Raw genomic sequence first — 20,785 nt, 5'->3', positions numbered from 1 at the left:
TTTTATTTCATCGTCGCTTCAATGAATAAAATAGATAAATCATTTAATACAGTTTATTCAATTACCTAATTTAAGTATTTTAAATGATTTTAAAATCTGATCTTGAAATAAATATCTTCTTTCATAATAAATTTCTTTGTACTAGACTGCGGATTTTTATACGAAATAAAAATCGTCTGCACTAATCGCACAATACAGGTGCTAAATAAACATTCATTTCGGTTGTTAACAATTTCAACGAACTGGAAATAATGCTCGTCTTGTGAGCAGACTAAAGAACATAAGCCTGATAAAAATGGCTTCATATTATATATAAGTAATATAAAACAATATTAACAATATAATACAAACAATATAAAACAATATAATGATACAATATAACAAACAAAATATACAAATACTCTGAAGTTCTCCTATTATTTACATTTCTCAAAAATGCATAAACCCACAGTTTAATTACAATAAATAATTTCAAACAATACCTACAATTTCGAGTTGCACAACCAACAACAATCAAACGCACTGCTAACCTAAAACGGCGAAATTACGCGAAAGAAGATTACAGAACGTAAAACCGAATTGCTTTCGACCACCGCGAGAAACTGCTCGCTGAAAATGAAGTGCTGCGTTTCAAAGACCGTCGCAGCGACGCGACAACACGTGTTTGACGAGGGGTTTCTTAGCGATCAGAGGGGTCCCAATTATTAAGCCTAATTGCGCGTTCATTGGCCACGCTTTAAGCGCGCGTTAATTTTGCTGGACGCCTCCCGGACGCTTTTTGCCGCGGCCGATCTGCCACAGTTTCGCCGGGGCGATGTCATTAATTCCGCGCGCAATAAATAAAATGTCCCGAGGTTTGTTACGGCAAGATAAACGCTCGACGTTTTACGATCGACCGTTACCGGGTCGTTCTGTCCGGCTCCCCATGCGCCATTTTGTTTCCGTCCTCCACGCGCCATTTTTTCTTCAGTTCCCTGTGGCCCATATTTCTTTTTGCTTTTCACGAGCTGTATCTTTTCTTTAGCTTTTCATGTGCCATATTTTTCATTTTTGTTATTCGCGTGTTACATTTTTACTGTAATTCTTCATGTGCCATATTTTTCCTTTTAGTTCTTCATGTGTCACCATTTTTTTCTGTAATTTTTCACGTGCAATATTTTTCTCTTTACTTCTTCACGTGTCACATTTTCTCTGTAATTCTTCAAGCGCCATAATTTTTCCTTTTGTTCTTCAAGCGCCATATTTTTTCTGTAATTCTTCAAGCGCCACATTTTTCCCTTTAGTTCTTCAAGCGCCATATTTTTCCCTTTAGTTCTTCAAGCGCCATATTTTTCTTTAGCTTTTCACGTATCATATTTTTTCTCTAATTCTTCAAGCGCTATATTTTTTCTATAATTATTCACGTGTCATATTTTTTCTTTAATTCTTCAAACGCCATATGTTTTCCTTAATACTTCAAGCGCCATATTTTTTCTTTAATTCTTCACGTGCCACATTTTTCCTTTAGTTCTTCAAGCTCTACATTTTTCTTTAGCTCTTCACGTGTCATATTCTTTTCTTAATTCTTCAAGCGCCATATTTTTCCCTTTAGTTCTTCGAGCGCCGCTTTCCGCGCAGGAGACGCCGATTCGCGTTAATCCGCTCATCCCTCGTGGTTGTCCGCGAGCGGCCGCACGCGGGCCGCGAGGATCGTGCGTTAAATTGCGCGTTACGAGGAAGTATGACAAATCGGATTAAGATCCGGCGAGAGCACGGCGAGCTCATTTGAGGCTGTAATTTGCCGTAAAATCGACCGGTTATGGCACCGCGGCGCGTCGCGCGCTTCTCGGATTAATGGATCGCTTGAGGGGAGCGGGCGTTTTAATGCCGCCGTAAACTTATTAAACTTGCAAAATATTGTCGCGACGTGCTAACTGGCTGGAATAACTCCGGGCCTTCGGTATTTACCGTGCGACAATTTAATCGCAAAATAACGCGCCCGGATTCATTCAATCGACGATAATAATGATGATATAAATAAGCTGGTGGAGGAACGAAGTACATACATAACTCAACACTATGTATCACAAACGTATAATTTGTTTAATAAAATATGCTAGAAATTATTGAGCTGGGCTTTTGTTTCGCATAGTAGATTTTGAAATAAGCGATACTAAATTCTGTAATTTTTGTATCTGTTATTTAATGCTTTTTAGTCTATTGATATTGCTTCCAATGTTTTAAGAGAATATTTATTCAATTTTAGACTATTAATGTTCTATCGTTCTTGTAATATTTATTACGTACACAGAGATCTATATTTACTAGTGTGATTTAATCATTACTAATTAACAAATTAAATACTTAACATATTAAAATATACTTAACAAATTAAAATAATATTTTTAAACGAAGCTGTCGCATCTTCAGCAAATCTGTTTTAAAACCAACCCCTTTCATTTTTCAGTACCAACAACATTGTGGAGTTACGGAAGACCTAAAATAAAATCTTGATAAATAAAACATTATCTACTGTTTTCAAAATATAATATACTATATATTATTCTTATTATCCTTGTTATTAGATATTATACATTAAAGGTTATGCAATATACAACTTCAATGTTTTAGTATTTATTAACACGTTCGATGTCTAACCCTGAGGGTCGTTTTAGTATTAGTTTAAAAAAATATTTACCAAGTAGATAAAATCTATGAAACGCAGTTGGCTGTTTCCTATTGATTACTCGGTATAACGTTTCATCCAACGCCGAACATTCGATACGAAGACAATCGGTAGCTGTTCGGTATTGTGTCTTCGAGACGTCCGGTGTGTGTCAGACAATTCTGGTAAACGGCGTAATGGCGGAGAAGCTCTGGGAGGTAGAGGCCCATGCGAAATGAATCGTAAAACTTTATACATCGCTTGGTAATATAGTCTTTAGTAGCGATGGAAATATTCCCGGCGTTTCGTGCGTTATGGGCGCAGTTATGTTGTAAACTCGTTCCCCGGCGCAATAGCACGCGTACGCTGGGTGCACTGAAATTGTTGCAGTTTGATTACGATACGTGCGCGATAAAGTTTCCCCGCGAGAGGAAGGGAGCCGTAAAAGTGACGGGACCGTATGACCGCGCTGAAGACCAGAAGTTTCATCGTGATCGATAAATTTGGACATCAAAGGAGACGATAGGGGCCTCTGACAGGGCGTCGAGTGTACGTTATTCAAACACGAATTAGTTTTATTTCTCTTGTACGCTATTTGATCATCGGGCTTTTATTTACGATCCATTCGCACGATTATTATAAAACTAAGATTATAAAATGAAAACTATGGTAATGGAACGAAATTAATTGTTATGTTGCGATGTCATATCGAAGGCATGGAAGTTATTTGCCTTTTGCGGGATGAAACATTTTGAAAAGTTTGTAGACTTTTATTGTTCAATAGAAAAATTTTGTATGTTTGCAATAAAGCTATATATAGATGCTGTTTATATGAAATTTATTTATGAATTAAAGAATATAATTTTTGTAGAAGTTAAACAGTGAATTTTCATTAATCTCATCGGGAATGACAAATCACTGATTTTTGCTGATATTCATAAGTAATCAGATCTAATTGAATAAAAATTGTAATCGAACAAATCAAATTCGTTAAAAATCATAATATACTCGAAGCGTGTAAAATCATAGATAAAATTGTTCATTTGCTTAAAATATACGCGAAGGTTTATCTAGTTCTAAGTCAACATTATAAGATCAAATACATATGTACATAAAGTTAATAGAAATACGAATTAGTTTAAAGTGATACCGATTAAATGTTCTGTTTGATTTTGTATAAAATGACAAAATTTTGTCTTTAAATATGTAAATATTATCTACGCTGTTAATATAGTATTTCCAATCTAGTTATTATTAGTCGAAAGAGAATTAAATTTTCTGTAATACCCTTACATTAAAATTTTTAAAATAATCATATTATTTACACTATCTTTATAATCTTAATAATCTTATTACCTACACTATTATGATATTTCATATTTACGATCAAAATACTCATGCTCGTTTTTCATTGTTGCAAATATGTCAAATTCATAACAGTAGAAAAATATACAGGGAAACTCGCTCTACTTTCGTTCTCGCTTTAATCTCGTCTTATCTTAATTGACATTAATGTTAACATTGAATAAATCATTGTAATACTGCATACTTAAAACCACAATATTCACGTTTCTGCACAATTACTGTAAATATATAAAATCTATACGCAGTAGAAAGAACAATCTATATTAGAACAACCCACCCTTTCTAAACAAGTCTTTCAGATTTAATAAAAATAATCACCATATTAACTAAACCATTATAATTCGCATTCAAACTCACAAATCACGTTCCCGCACAATTACTGTAAATATATAAAATCCACAAACAGTAGAAAGTACATTCTACCATATTATAATGCTCACTCAAAGAAGCGTCACCGACCGAAAAAAAGAAAGAAATAAAATAAAAAGACACCATCCAGCCCCTACGGAAACGCAAAAAAACGAGTAAAAATTGTCAACGACTTTACCACCCACCAACAATCTCGCCGCCCATCGCGATTCCCCGTTTCGAGCAGAAAAGCGTTTGACCACGGTTCGCAGTCCGAAAAAAAGAGGGGTGTTGGGAGGGGGGCGGACGGTCGGCGAGCAGAAAAACAGCGGCAGCTGCACACGCGAATGAAATATCCCCGCTAAATTTGTCCGTGGCCGCCGGCCATATTTTTCACCTGGCTTCACCCCCTTTCGCGGACAAGGAGCCGCGCGACAGGATAACAGAGCGAGACGCCGGCACGACGGATATTTACGTCACGGGGGACGAAGGTGGCCGCACGGAAGACGCGCCGCGGCGGCGGTTTTCGTTGGGCCGGTTGACTCACCTCTCGCACACCTTCTGACTCACTGCCTTATTTATACCATCGTGGGATGGTCTAGCCGGCCGCGAACGTGAAATCGCCGGCCGGAGCAACAAACAAAAATCCTCGACGAACGGAGGAGCCGGGAGGATTTGTCAAACGGGGGGGGGGGGGGGGGGGGGGGCGGACACAAAGAGAGGAACGGGCCGCGGCGACTTCCGCGACCGATTCCGCACACGGAAGGCCATATCTCAGATTTCCGTGCGCCGAGAGGAGCCCTTGACTTATCGCGCACCCTCCTGTTCCTCTGTTAGGTTCGATGGGAACGGAACCCCGCTCGCTCTATGGGAAACCGTGTAAACGCCGCTGGACAGTGCTAACGACAAAATGGACCCTCCTGGCGGCCGCTGCCTCGAGTTATCTTGTTTCCTCGATTAGGTCTTGTCGCGCGGATCCCCGACGATCCGTCTTACCCCTTCGCTGAACGAGCTGCGAGAGGCTCCGCTGGGTTGTAGATTCTTTATTAGCGCGATGCTGCTCTTTATTGTTGCGTTGATTTATTGAGGGTAATTAGAATGGACATTTAGTAGGCTGTTCGTGTACAATATTCATGCAAAAGTTGCTGTTTTTGTGAGACTCTTTATGAAGACTAAGGGAAGAGTATGATGATTGATACATGATATAATTTTCATTGTAACATAAACAAGATGGAAGAAATTAAATAAAATAATAATTAATTAATAATTAAATTTAGTAGACTGTTCGTGTACAATATTCATACAAAAATTTTTACAAGACTCTTCATAAAGCTTAAGGGGAAAACATAATCATTGATGGAAGATTCTTCATGGTGAGAATATTTTCATTATAACATAAACAAAATAAAAGAATAAGATTATTTAATACATTTTATATGATAAGTACAAAGTTAATTTAGGCCCGAAAAATTTTCTATATTTTTGATGTTTAGATTGCAGATTTTGTGCATTTGCGGATATAATATATAGTTGCCACATATTTAGCGAACAAATTAAAAAAAAAACTAGCAATATTGTAACATTAATGACGACTTATCAAACTTATTTAAAAGACTTGGCTGCTACGTCTTGCCTTATTTTAATAATAAATATATATTATTATAATTTATATATATTCTAATAATCTTATATAACTAAATTCAATATTAAACAACAGGATTGAACTAATTTATTCGTATTCCCACATTAGGAATTTTCGACGCAATTTAATCGACTACATGTGCACCGCGATTGCGGACTTCAGTACGACGCGAAGGGTTGTAAAATTCTCACGATCATATGGGAACACGTCGGTAACAGTTCTGATGCTTTTCAGTTACCGTTCCGAAAATGGCAGGTAGGTAGCACGACAGCGTGCGCGAGGCGATTTTGATCCCGCTGCGACGTAACTAATCGTAATTAGGATCGGTCAAAATGGCTGGGTTCTGCGAACGGACTCGGGGCCGCGGAGGACCGCCACGGGCATAAAGCGATCGTTTAACGGACGTTGCAATTTGTCCCGTCGACAAAACACACGACTGGAATGCGTATTGTCTGCCCGTTAGATTATCCTCCTACTTCGACTCCTCCTCCCGAGCGGAATATCTCTTGCCAGGAGCAACACGAAAGAATAGCGCACGGTCCCGCAGATAAGGGTCACGAATATTTATTTCCACTTGTATCGCGTCCCATCGCGATTTCCCTCGCCATTTTCCCCACTCGGCCATCTCGGGTACCTCGATACCAAATCAGCTATCATTTTCTGCTTAACCTTTCCGGCTACTAACAAATTATTTTTATCATTGTGTATTCATCTATCGAATATTTTATTCTTCTATGCTTCGTCGAGACCTACGAAGCCGGCTATTTTCGTCTTATGGTTATATAATAGTTGGACATTTTTTAATTATTTTCGTTATTATTAATTCGTTGCAGTTTTTTGTTGTAGAAGTTTGTTTAAACATTGTTTAGTCACCAGATGCAATTTATAAACAGTTAAAGTATCCGGAAGATATAATTAAAATTTGTACAATGACTAACGTGTCTAGAAAAAGCACATCAAAAGAAATAAATTAATAAATTAAATTATTAGACTGCAGTTGGCACGAATTTATAATAAAAATTAGTAGATACAATTTAAAACAATAAAAACGCCAAAAAATAAATTTAAAAAATAAATATATTAATATAAACTCGTTAATATTTATAAATAAAGAGGAAGACATGCGATTGTCTCTTGCGTGTCCAGTAATCGATGCAGACAATTTTTATCGTTGACAAAGACGCGTAAATCGACTTAAACATACCCCGTTATTCATTCGTTGAAAGGAACCGGCCCGTTCGAGTGTTAAACGGCCGGCTTAGTTAAACGGCAAACGGTTGAACCACGTCCACGAGTCTCACGGCGCACCCGTTCCACTCGAGCTGCAGCCATCCATCATAAATCGCCAGCAACATCTCCTTAAATTCACCGGCAACAGGGGCAGCGGTATGATCCTAAGCCAGACCACGTCCAAAGAAATTCCTCCATTAAAAGGGAACAAGCGATCGCCAGGAGTCAGTCCGGGTCCGCGCCGCGCGGAGGCAGGACCGAAAAAAAATCCGCGCCCCCGAGCCTCCGGGAGGAGACAGAATGATCAACCGCTTCTCGCAATATCTCTCGCGCGGCCACGGGGAATTTCTCAAACATTGTCCCGTCGATTCCCTCTGACAATGGTATTTCCATTCGGCCGGCCGACAAACGTTCGATCAGCCGTGGCCCCCATCGATCCCGGCCCCCCGAACACAGTCTTTCTCTCCCTCTCCTCTCGATCCCCAAAAAGGGCCGTCGCTCGCGGTGAAGCCGGACACGCTCGGTAACTGTTACGCTGCTTTCGCCCTCGAAATTCATCCTTTTGCAAGACCGTGCGCTCACCTCTTTTCATAACAAATTCCTCCTTTTTTGCAAATCAAATTCATCCTCCTTTTGCAAATCAAATTCTACTTCGCCGTGTCTTGGTAGTGGTGCCATTTATTTTCAAAGAGACATTTATTTTCATTTGGCGCAACTGTACCCGAGCAGTTACGGTAAAATATAATTATTCTGTTTTTTATTTAATGTATTTGGATTATTGTTTCAGGGATATTGTTTCATTTATTATAGTAAAGAACGCAAAGAATGTTAGCTTATTTATTTGAAATTAATCTACGTTATTTAGAATTGTTCTTCTTGACGATATTTTTATCATATTTTATAATGTTGATGTGGTAATAACAATATTACATAAAAACTGGAAAATATCCTTTTTATATTAGGAAGATTGTTGTTAACGTAATTAAAATTATTGTCGACAAAATTTACGGAGTAATTAAGTTCGTTATTCATATTAGTTATTTTCTAATAGTTCATCATAACTATAATGATTTATTTAAGTGTAATGATATTTGTTTGATATTGAATACAAAGGTAGTATTAACAATAACAATAGTATGTAATAATCGTGGAATGACAGCGATTTAACGCCGACAGGTGTAACGATAGTAACGACAATAATGATACGAACAGTAACAAGAACAAATCTAATTAAAACTAGAGTAATGCGATAGGATGATCTTCTGATACAAGTTGCTTGACGTAACCTTGATAGTGATGATATTAACAATGACAGAAGTTGCTGAATGTCTCATACAAGTTGCTTGACCTAACCTATCTTGACATAACATTGATTACAGTGATTTTTCTAATTTCTACCAAACAGAGATTTTATTCAAAGTTTAAGCGCTCGAATGTTCAGATATTACACAACTTCAGAAAGCAAGAAAAATAATTAAAAATTTATATATAAAGACAAATATGTTTTATATCGTTTATCAAAATTTCACTGAAAAATATACGATTTTTAACGAGTTACGTTGTTTTTATATAAACCATTATGGATGGTCTGCAAATTATGTCTATTGGCTATCCATTCGATGATCTATTAACCCTTTGCACTCGAATGGTGACTCTGAGTCACCGCTAAAATTCTTCTATCATCTTTCAAAATAATTGTTATACTAGCAAAGCGTAGGTTGACAAAATTGTTAACAGTGGAACCATTGGTATCAGCCAGAAGAATCGATTTTATATTGCACAAGATGCGCTTTGCCACGTACGATGTAAATACTATAATAAGTCGATAAAGTTATTCTAGATTTACAGCTAATATGGCATCGAGTGCAAAGGGTGAATTATATAGACGATTATGGGTGTCAAAAAATGTCGACATTTTGTGAACGGCGGCACCAAAAAATCACGAATACGCGTTAACAATTCCCCGTGATACCTTTTCAATCCGTGGGAGAAGCGACCGTCGACGTCGGAACAAAGCGAAAGGGAAAGGTCGCGGTTGGAACAGAAAGCGAACGCGAATTTCGTACAAGACTCTGCTCTCAGGATAGGTCGCCGGGGTCGGCGATGTTCCTCGACCTGGGCCCCCCTCCCCGTCCGTGCTCCATCTTTTAATCGATGCGTTTTCGGCGAGGATCCAAGACCGTGCAACTTTATCGCGAACGGTCCATCGTATTTTATCGCTGTCGATTGTTCCTCCGCCGTTCGCCCGACTGTTCTTTCGCTGTTAACGTTTTCGGTTTTCTCGGGGACCAGACTCTCGCGTTCCTGTATTCTCTTTGCGTCGCCCTTGGGGCGATCCTGTTGGTTCCCTGAGGTTCCATTCGCGGAACGTCGTCGATTGCCAGATTAATCGCGGAGACACGGGGAATTATTACAGGACCGCGGATAATAATTATTGCAACGCTGAGTAAAGGCCGTCGATTGTTCTTGCTTTATTCGGAGCGAATTTCATTCAACGAGATTAATGATATTATTTCTTGTATTATTATATAGTTGATTTATTCCATGATATCGTTGTTCACTTAATTATTCCTTTCATTTTCAATTTTTATTGCAAGCTAATTTAATTGGTTGAGACAATTATTTAACTTATTAAATTGGTTCGTTTGGACAATTATTTTTGAAGAGTGTTTATGTAGGTGTTTCTGAAAATTGGCGAATTAAATTATTGTGATTTAGTCGACTTTAATTTAGGGAATGAAATTATTGTAATTTAGTTTAATGACTTTCGGGCAATAATTCAAAATAATGTCGAGATTTCTGTATAAATCGAAACAATGTCGTTTATATAACAATCACAATTCGTTGATCACCAACTGCACAGTTAATATTGGTAATAATAATTGAACGACACTTTTTACTATTTTATACTACAAATCATAGTATGTAGTAACGAACAGATTAGACATTTTATACACTCATTCCATAAATTAATAGATAAAATTTAACACATCGAACAAATTTTGAAAACTTTATTTAAGTTACTAAACTAATAAAAAAGGGGGGGGGTAGCAAGAAACACTCCACGGTAGCAAGAAAATTAGCAAACAATTATAGTAACGGTTTTAAATAAATATATAAATAAATTGCGTCGAAATCCCGAGGGCGGCGTAAAAAGGGGTTGTCAAGGTCAGGATGTAAATACTTCTCGCGAAAAATAAATATCTGCCGAGTTCTAAATCTGCCGTTGATCTCCCGGCATTGTGCGTCCCGATCGGATAAGAAATCGTCCCGAAACCGTGCAAAAACGGTCGATCCTCTTATTTGGTGAAAGGAGAAAAGAGAGAAAGGTCGGAAGCGAGAAACATCTGGCAGTAATCAAGGAGCTGTATCTCCAAAACGTCGGCGGATCGCGAAAAGGGAGCACAGAAGCCACGAGGAAGAAGAAGAGGTGAAAGAGGAGGAGGAAGAAGAGCTCGAAGAAACATCGCTGAATTGGATGACTGCAAAAAACCGACCAGCGACAGTCCAATGGTGGATGGAAATATGAGACCAGTTTATTTATTTAGTGGTGGAAGAAAGTATGCGTGGCCCGATACCTCATTCAAAAGAACCGTTCCTGTATTTAATTATCTTTTTACGAAATTAAAATTATTGAATAGGATAGATTATGTTAATTATTTCCAATTTTACAGCTTTAAATGATTTATTTAATTTTCATACTTAATTATATGTTTGGAGAATTAAAATCATTAATTGTAGTAGGTTATGTTAATTAATTATTGTTTTTTTTCGTCTGGACAATTTTAAAAACTTTTGTATATATGAAACTGAATTCAACTCGATAATTTTCATATTAATAATTATTTTGCGGAATTAGAATTATTCAATGTAGTAGATCATATTAATTAATTATTATTTTCTACATATAGACAATTTTAAAAACTTTTGTATTTTAGAATCATTTTATAGAATTAAGATTATTGAATATTGTAGGTTATATTGTTGCAATAAATATTGAACTGTATTAAGGATAATGTTTGATATTTATAAACGTGCTAACTGAAATTTTATATTTTATAATATTTCATTATCTAAATTCGACAACTTGTATCATTTGATATCCACATTATACTATTTCATATTTTCACATTATTCATTGCATTATTCACCAGAATTGTATCAATAAGATTCGCGATAATTGAGTTGCATGTACACGAATAAAGTTCGATATTTCTTTAAATAATTTTAGATGAAAAGTTTCTAATGACAATCTGAATAAACCAAATAATTTATCGAATTATTAATGAATTTTTCTGTCGTTTTCTGACAGTATTTCAAGAAATTCTTCACTATGAAAATTAAAAGTTTGTTCCACAAAACATTAACATAAATGTTCAAAATATATTCTTGTTTTAATTTAACAACCACTACTTTCTTTATAAAATTTAATCAATTAAAATATTTTAGCGGATAATTGAATTATTTTATTAATTAATTAAAAATTCGCGTAATAGCTTTGATATTTAAATTAATTTCTATGGATTCCATGGAATGTCTAAAATAGTTAAAAAGTCGCGTAAAATTCATGACATTTTAGTTTATTGTTACCGATCATCGTTTCACCGAATACGTTCCACACGATAAAACTCGATAAAACTCGACAAAACAATCCTCGACGTAACTGGATTCTAACGCAGACGCGAAACTGAAATTCCTAAGATCCCTGGGAAGAGATCCTCGTGCAAACAGCCGGCCGACCCGTAGAACATTCAGAGGCGAATTACATAATTCCGTTCGTGCAGGATCGACGATGGTATCGCCGGTTATTCCTGTCAAACAGAAGCGTGTATTCACGCGTGCATTAATACAGGCGCACGGGCGCGAGAGTGTTTCTTGCGTGCCACTCGATGCAACTCGAGTAAATTGCTTCTGGTCAGAAAACGGACGTCCTGCAGCGACTCTCAGGCGCGTTTATGCTCCGCGCTCGACAGAGACAGAAAGAAGTAATCCTCCCCGTGCGTATACGTGTATGCTATGTTACACCGCTGATACTATTCCATTGATTATCGTTACGTGGCCGATCGCTTGTCGATGCTTTCAACGAAACGCACGGAGAATGCAATTTGTCAGCGGTATTCCGCAAGAACTATTGCAATTTGTCACGGAGCTACGTTGGGAAAGGCTCTTACAACTTTGTTCGTTGCGATGCGCATCCAATTGTGCGGCCACCAATTATTAATATAGCAAAAATGCGTGGCAACCGCCGCCGGCATCCATAGAATTTTATACGGTTATTTACGAACCGGGGATTCCTTTCGTTTGTTGAATTGTTGGTGGCTAACGAGTGGCCGTATTCCGCTCGGCGCGACTGCAGTTTAGTCTACCAGAAAATTGAATTGTCATAGATCGTTGATAGACATTTGGATGGTAATTGATTTTTCGTAGAAATTCAAATTATGATACTTTGTTAATAGAATTTTAAGTTATGGTAGATTGTAAATAGAATTTTAAATTAATTAACAGTTTATTTAATATTATAATATTATTCTAATATTATAACAACAGTAATTTCAATTAACAGTTAATAGATATTGAAGTTATAATAGGTAGTGAATAGAAATTAAAATAATAGTAAATAGTGAATAGAAATTGAAATCATAATAAATGATTAATGGCAGCAATTGTTAAAATGTGTAAATTAGTGTAAAATATTTTGAATAATCTAAAATAAGATATATAACAAGGTAAAAGTTAAAATTAATTTTGTCATTAAAAACTTCACTTGGCTACAAAAATAACAATATATTTACTAGACCCTAGTGAAAGCTAAATTTTAATAATAGAATTATAAAATCATCAATATAATAGGAAAATTGGCAATATCTCGTTTAATTGCAAACGGACGCGTCCACAGATTTTCCGAGATTGAACGTGTACGCGTGTAAGTCGCGACGATCGGAATTTCGAGAACGGTATTTATATAGAGATTCAAGTTTTTGTTAATTAATAGTGTGACCGAGTAGAAGCCCCGTCCTGTATCCTTTTACGACCGGAGGTGGATACGTGAGGCTCATGCATAATCGCGCCAAATGCTTCGACGCGTCGTCTATGGCGCTAAAACCGAACAGTCGGAAGAAGTTATTCCCGTCACGTATAACCGGCGTCCACCTGCAAGTTTGATGAGTGCCGAAAACCGAAGATCAGCCCCCCCCGGCTTCGGATAGTCTCGTTAATTAACTTGATTTATACGAATCCGCTTCGGGGCGACCCCTTCTTTCCGTTGTTTACCAACCGTGCCAAGTAAAAACATTCCCAATTACTAATTGTTAATCCGTCAATCGGACAACACGGTGTACCGGAATAATTTAGGGACTGTGTAAACGCCTGCCGAACGTGCAACAATATTTGTTTTGTTAAATAACCAGTTTGGAGCGTCATCAAATAAATAAGTAAACGCGAAATCGTTTTTAAACAAATTTGATAAATATGTAATAGATAATAAATTAACCTTAAAACGATCGTTAAAGTAGCAAGATTATGTGTTTATTAAGTTCGATAAATATTTTTAACTACTTTACTTGTTGATATAGTTACTTTATGATGTATGAATTTACTTTTTCCTTTATTGTATTACTAAACCGCGACTAATGTATATTGTTTTATAACAACGCCAATACTGGGTTTATTTCAGCTCGCTATAATTTGTATTACAATATGTGCTTGTAATAAATTACTTCTAGAAATATTTTTACAACATCAGGAACTGTAAAATAAAATATCCAGTCATTTTGACTGATTTCGGAGTTCCAGTGTCAATAAACAATATCTGTAAAACTGTTAATGCCGGAATAAAATTAAAAAATACCGGAGACAAAGATAGATAGATAGAGAGAGAGAGAGGGTGGAGAGAGATGTGTCTGCAGCATCAGTCGTGGTCCCTTCAGGATCGAAAGAAACCCGACAAAAGAGTTAAACCCAGCGTAAAGTTGCCCAAGAGAAAATTCAGAGGTTCTCGGGGCGCGCTGTCACCGAGGAAATAGCTTCCCTTACTTGCGTCACCGGTAATTACTTATCTTTAATTCGCGTATCACGCCGCGCCGGACCGCCGCCCGCTCGGCGAAAGCGAGAAAGAGTGATCGTGGAAAAACCGGCGGTGGCATTTATCGTGGAACGTGCGCTCGCATTCTGGAGTAAGTAGATAATTCCCGCATAATTCCGCGGCCGGGGAGAGGATGAGAATGCCTTGGCGACGTTTCGTTATGTGAAAATTACGCGAGCATGGGAACGATAATTGTCGCTAATACGCCCCTCACATAGGAAACGACCGCCTCTTATTTATAGGAGCCGATTTTGCCCGACGATGACCCAACGCGACGCGCCGATTTCTCCGCGTGGAATACACTGCGAATGACTGCTGTTGAAGAAGATGTAGAATCGAGGAGATTCTCCGATTGTTTCCAGTGGAATGTCGATTGGCCGAAACAATGGTGAGATATAGTCATTGTAATCAGAGATTTCTCGAATTATTGGTTAAGATGAGGGTGATTTGTATATACATCTGATATTCAGTATTTTATATACATTATTTAATTTACAGTAATTGATACTGTGATATTCGATATTCCATATTCGATATTCAATATTTGGTATTCAATATTCTATATTCCATATTCGATATTCAATATTGAGAATTCAATATTCGATATTCCACATTCGATATTCTATATTTGGTGTTCAATATTCGATATTTAATACTGAGAATTCAATATTCGATATTCCACATTCGAAATTCTATATTTGGAATTCAATATTCTATATTTGGAATTCAATATTCGATATTCCGTATTCGATATTTAATATTCGATATTCCATATTCGATATTCAATATTGAGAATTCAATATTCGATATCCACATTCGATATACTATATTTGGAATTCGATATTCGATATTCCATATTCAATATCCTATACATATACATTCTGTATAATATTCTATATATAATATTCAATATTTAATATTCGATATTCAATATTTGATATTCGATATTCGGTATTCCATATTCGATATTCGATATTGTAATATTAATATTGTAATACTTAAATTAAATATTTGTTTATTGCAATGTGACAGTTTTTTCGATATAATAAATATAAACATACATTTTTTAACTATTTTCACATTGTGTTATATTTGTTTAAAGTTAAAATATGGATCATAAATGAAGTTTGTTTTTGTGCTCTTTGAAAGTGCTCTGCTAAAATTAATTTGAAATACCGATCTACAATTTTATAAAGATTTAAACATTGCAACTTTTGTAAAGAAAAAACACATATATGTACTGTATCACGAGAAGGTAATTTCTTACGCAATTTTGAAATTTTCGATTCTCTTGTGAGACCTAGATACACTGACAAGGAACATTCAGTATGGATTCCATTAAATTAAACATTTTTTTGCCAATTCCAGCATCGAATAGTTTCTTTTATAGTGGGCATGCCTTTCGTGCAAGCAGTTTTAAAATAGTATGGAGGAATTATAGACCGCATTCTATCAGTAGAAATCGAGATATGTCATATGAAAGTTGAAATTTTGCTGCAGGACGACATTACTGACATTTACTTCCAGCTATTTTTGTGTTCAGCACTCGCTATTGTCGCTATATTTATACTGAAACGTATGCCATCTATTTTGAACAATTCAATCTCCACTTTCTAACAATTTTAATGCCCATGTTGCTTCGCTAACACCATTTTTAAATAACGACCACCTCCGTGACTTCATAAAAGAAAAAATTCTCAAAAATTGGCATAATCATGCTCACAATGTAAACCGAAAGGCTAAGCAATTGATTCTCAATAATATTTACTAGACGAAACTGTAAAACTTTCTTAACAAGATATTCTTCCCATAGGAAACAATTCATTTTCGAGTTGTCCCGTAATTTGTTAACTTTACACTTAACAACGAAATAAATTTCCTCTTCTCGGAGTATTATTTTAATTTGCACGTTAGCGCAGAACATCGACGAAAATATGCGACTCGTCCGCAGACACGGATTCCTACCTGATGCCCCCATAAAGATTTAGACATTCGACCGCAACGGAAAAATTCCTAATGCGCGTTCAAGCTCTCCGGGAGAGCAACAAAGTAACCATAAAGGCGCATCCAATTATAAACCACTAAACAAACAGCGTGGAGCCGCCCGGGGAGGGCTGCGGTCGAAAAATCACGGTCGGCTACGGAGAGAGAGACTTGCTCCTTTTTCTTTTCCCGTTCAATCTTCCATGGCGTACCGCAGCCGCGCGTGATCCGCATGCACATATGCGTGCGGAATAGATCTAGCCGTGCGTGTACGCGCGCGGTCAAGTGCAACGCACGTAAAGATAAGGGCGGCTCATGGATCATAGAGGCCGGCTCTGCCTCCTAAGAGGGAGGGGAACGGGCCCGGGCCCTCTTCTAAGGCCCTCCAAGAAGGGCGGTGAGATCTTCGGGCCAGATTGGTATCGGGACCATACCGGAGAAAAAGATTGCTTGGAACGTGTCTAAGAGCGAAAACGACCGAAACACGTGACAGTCGGTTGCAAATGTCTGTGGCGCTGAATTTCTTTTGGAACTTATTAGTTATCGTCGCATTTGTTTGATGGCAATTGAACGTCGCTGGGATTCTAATCTGTAGGGCTATATGTGGGTTTAATAAATAAATTTGATAATTTATAATTGTATTATATAATTTAGTAATTATATACAATTACATATAATTTTATTGTATAAATTAATAATTATATATAAGCACACATAATTGTATTATATAATTCAATAATTAGATATACTTACGTATGATTATATTAAAATTTGAATTATAGACATCGATTAAGCAGTTTTCTACAAAATATATCAAATTATATTATCCACAAAATCGATCCTGTTTATATTACTATAATATCTTGTTTATATTAATAATTGCCCCATTGAGAAAGTGTATTATAATTACACTATTAAAACATTGACCACCACGTCATCTATATGTGCCAGAATTATTTAAAAATTAATTTTTATAAATTCGACATTTTTAGATTTATTTTTACGTTAATACATTATAATTTCTTAATTTCATTCAGATCCGTAAGAGTTAAGAATGTTGAAAAAGTAATTGATTTTAATTTAACTGAACAAAATACTTCAATGTTATGAAATGTTTGAGATTTTTGACACAGATTTGAGATCTTCAAATACTAACGATCAAGGAATTCAATATATTATTAATACAGTGATAAATTTCTTTAAGTATTTGTATAGTAATCTTTTAAAATCTAAACAAAAAGGTATAGCATACATATAACGTGAAAAAATATGTGCAAAAATATATAATTAAAGAAAAAAAATATATAAATTAAAAGAACATAAAATTGCAATAAAGATAAAATATTAAATTTTAATATTTTAAACTCGTAAAGTAGTAGAAAATTTGGACAACGCAAATAGAAATATGTAAATTGAAAGACGATTTTGTGAATATTTGAACGTTCGATATCGTCGAGTTTCTGATAGAATTTGAGATCGTTTAAAAGTGCCTTCAATTATCCAGCAAAGTAGCCAAAATGGCTGCCGAAAGTAGAGGAACGGAAACATAGAACGTAACAGGAATTCGTTTGTTTTCAATTCCTGAAATAGAAGATGCGGTCTTCTGAGAACATACGCCTGTAATTTCTCACAAAACCCCTTCATCTATTCGTAACGACTGCTTTTGTACCTTTATAAATACCATTTGATGATGCAAAACAAGGAGCAGGAAAAGAATCGTACGGCACAGGACGGCTTTATACTAATAGACAGCTCGTGCATCTTCATCAAACATTTCGGAAAACAGTTACACGCCCTTCTGGCAATAGAAAGCACATGCATCTTCGTCAAAACGTTTCAAAAAATCGTCGCCCCTTCGACTGTTCGAAGACTGCATCGGTTTATTCCGTTTTACAAAATGTAACACTTATTTCTCATTAAATAGATTTTTACTAAATTACGTTGGACTTTTAATAAAATTTTAAATTTCAATAGATTATTAATAGAATTTTAAATTATAGTAAATAGTTAATAGAAATTTAAATTATAATAGATTTTTCATAAAAATTTAAACTTATTACAATTCTGTTAGTTTTTTATTAGTTTTTCTATAATTACAACAATATTGACCGAATACGTTATTTTTATTTTTACACATCACTCTTAACATTCTTAAAATTGTAATATTCAGAACTTTTAAGCTTTTCTTCTATTCTTTTTCGTAGAATTAATTTGATTAAGTTAGTACAATAATAATCAAATAACTGTGTTAGAAGAATTAAAATTCGATGCTTGCATTAAATGATTGAATAATGAAAGAAAATCTGATTCCTATATCTGTGTTAAAATATTGTGTACAGTAGTTAGTCCTCTAGTTTTTGTTATATTTTTAATACCATATTTAATAAATTAATAAAATAACATCAGCAACTTTGAGATTTCATGGACAAGACAAAAATATTCCACGAATTTCAACTAATCACTGTTGACGAATATAAATATTGTTGTATAGAGTGCGCTACTGATATTAACGTGAGAATAGTGTTATTCTATTTATTGTTAATATATCGACTTACCAAAATAGGACCTCCATCTACCAACGAAGCTGAAACCGTTGCGCCGAACCACTGAAGCGTTTTATTGTCGATCTGACTTAAACCGCCCGGCACGTTCGGGTTTCTAACGATGTTGTTTCCTGCAATTAGAAAACCATTATGTAAATCCATTCATTAAATCCAACAACTGTAGCATGGAAATAGGAAATGTATTACATTTCAGAACCGGCCGCCAGCAAACAACTCTACGTATCTTTATTTTCTGATGCACCAGTGCCTTCGGATAATTGTCGGAGAATAACGCGCGCAAAGATCTCAATAATCATGCATCAACTATAAACGCCGCGGTCTAATTGTAAATCATTAATAATCTAATAACTCGTTAACGCTACCTTGGAAAACATTTTTGCAAAGGAAAAATTTGCTTCAAATAATCTCAGGAAATCTTCGGTTAGTGATTGCGAGTGATTTTTGCGACACCCTGTATATATAGTAACTATCTACATATACTATAACTAATACTATCTCCTGTTAAACTTTTGCTTAAAAAGGATACACACTAATTTTTACGAACGTTGACAATTTTCAAGAGATATTCATCTTGTTTGCTTTGTGTGATGGAAATATAGTATAGCAAATTGTACAATCGTTATATAACGCGATGATATCAGAGGAATTTCCAATAAACGTTCGGTTGCCATGCGTCATCCAGGCATCGCTTTAAAAAGCAAGCGTGGAGCAGGTGTCACCGCGAAGGATTCTCAGCGAGCGCGCCCTACGGTTTTCTTCGTCGATTTTCCGAACGGAATGAACCCGTTAGCCGTATCGGTCAAGCATGGCCCTTATAGGGAAGTTGTCCTTCGGGTCCCACCCCTAATACGCGAGTGCTGTTAAAGGTAACGTTCCGATGAGTCTCTCATTCACGTCGGTGCTATGACGAACGATGAAAACCTCTCAGGATTACTTGCGAAACATTCTGAGCTTACAGGTGTACAAACTTAACCGATAAATAATACAGCACAGAAATGAATTATTTTCAAAGAAATTCTTTTTTAACCGGATATATTTTTACGGTAAAATAATACTGATCAATGTTACCCGCGAAACATTTTGAACTGTGCCAACAGATGATAAAAAATAAATTATTTCTACACGTGTTTCTTTTACGAAAATATGTTTCTGTGTTATAAAAGGCTTTTTAACATCATTAAATAATCATTAATGTTATCGATAAAATTTAGAAATATTTTTGGACATAATTTCTCCGATTGAAACACGTTTTTATGTTCTTATATGCTTTTTAATGCATTAGGAATTAACGGTAGATGTATTAATTAAGGTGTTGCATTGTTGAGATCCATTTTTTAAGTCTACTTAAGGGTTAATGTGATTAATAAAGTAGCGACGTATTTATGCGTTCATTATTTTAAAAAAATATATAATAAAAATGGAATATAAAATTGCATCTGAAAAATATATTTCTCTATAGTGTTAAATTTAGTAGTACTGTTATATTGCCTTTGTATATTCTTAAAAATTAAATAGCAAATATTAGGTTAGTTGTCAATGCAATATGAGATATATCTAATATGATTTATAATTTTTTACACCGAGTAAAATTGAGAATCTATTGAGACAATAATAAATGCAAATTATTAAAAAACAGTAGAGAAAAATTGTCTACAATTAAGAATAGCCAACAAGAATCAAGTTAGATTCTAACCTCAATCAATTTCCTCATACATCCAACGTAATCGAACAAGCAACAAAAACAACGAAAATCAACATAAACTGTACCAGTTCAACCTTGTAAAAAAATTAGCCAGACCACCCAGCAAAATCACAAGACTCGTGTACTCCATAAACTGAATGTACTCCAGAACCGACTAAAAGCAACCACTACCGGAAATTGTGAATCGATACGTCCAATTACATCTCCCGACGCATTGAAATCTCTC

General features: G+C 35.7%; 1 protein-coding gene across 2 annotated transcripts in view; it reads right to left on the bottom strand.

Annotated features, from left to right (window-relative positions):
- If (integrin subunit alpha inflated) overlaps positions 1–20,785 on the bottom strand; it is a 149,118-nt gene that overhangs the window by 72,403 nt on the left and 55,930 nt on the right. For both annotated transcript variants that reach the window (XM_078197514.1, XM_078197515.1), the window contains exon 3: positions 18,849–18,967. In XM_078197514.1, the coding sequence (XP_078053640.1) occupies positions 18,849–18,967 (119 nt within the window). The remainder of the gene's footprint in view (positions 1–18,848; positions 18,968–20,785) is intronic.

Source organism: Augochlora pura, chromosome 3, assembly GCF_028453695.1.
Source record: "Augochlora pura isolate Apur16 chromosome 3, APUR_v2.2.1, whole genome shotgun sequence".
Classification (NCBI taxonomy): Eukaryota; Metazoa; Arthropoda; class Insecta; order Hymenoptera; family Halictidae; genus Augochlora; species Augochlora pura.
The sequence above is the reverse complement of the archived record's forward strand: the minus strand, read 5'-3'. Positions and strand labels throughout refer to the sequence as shown.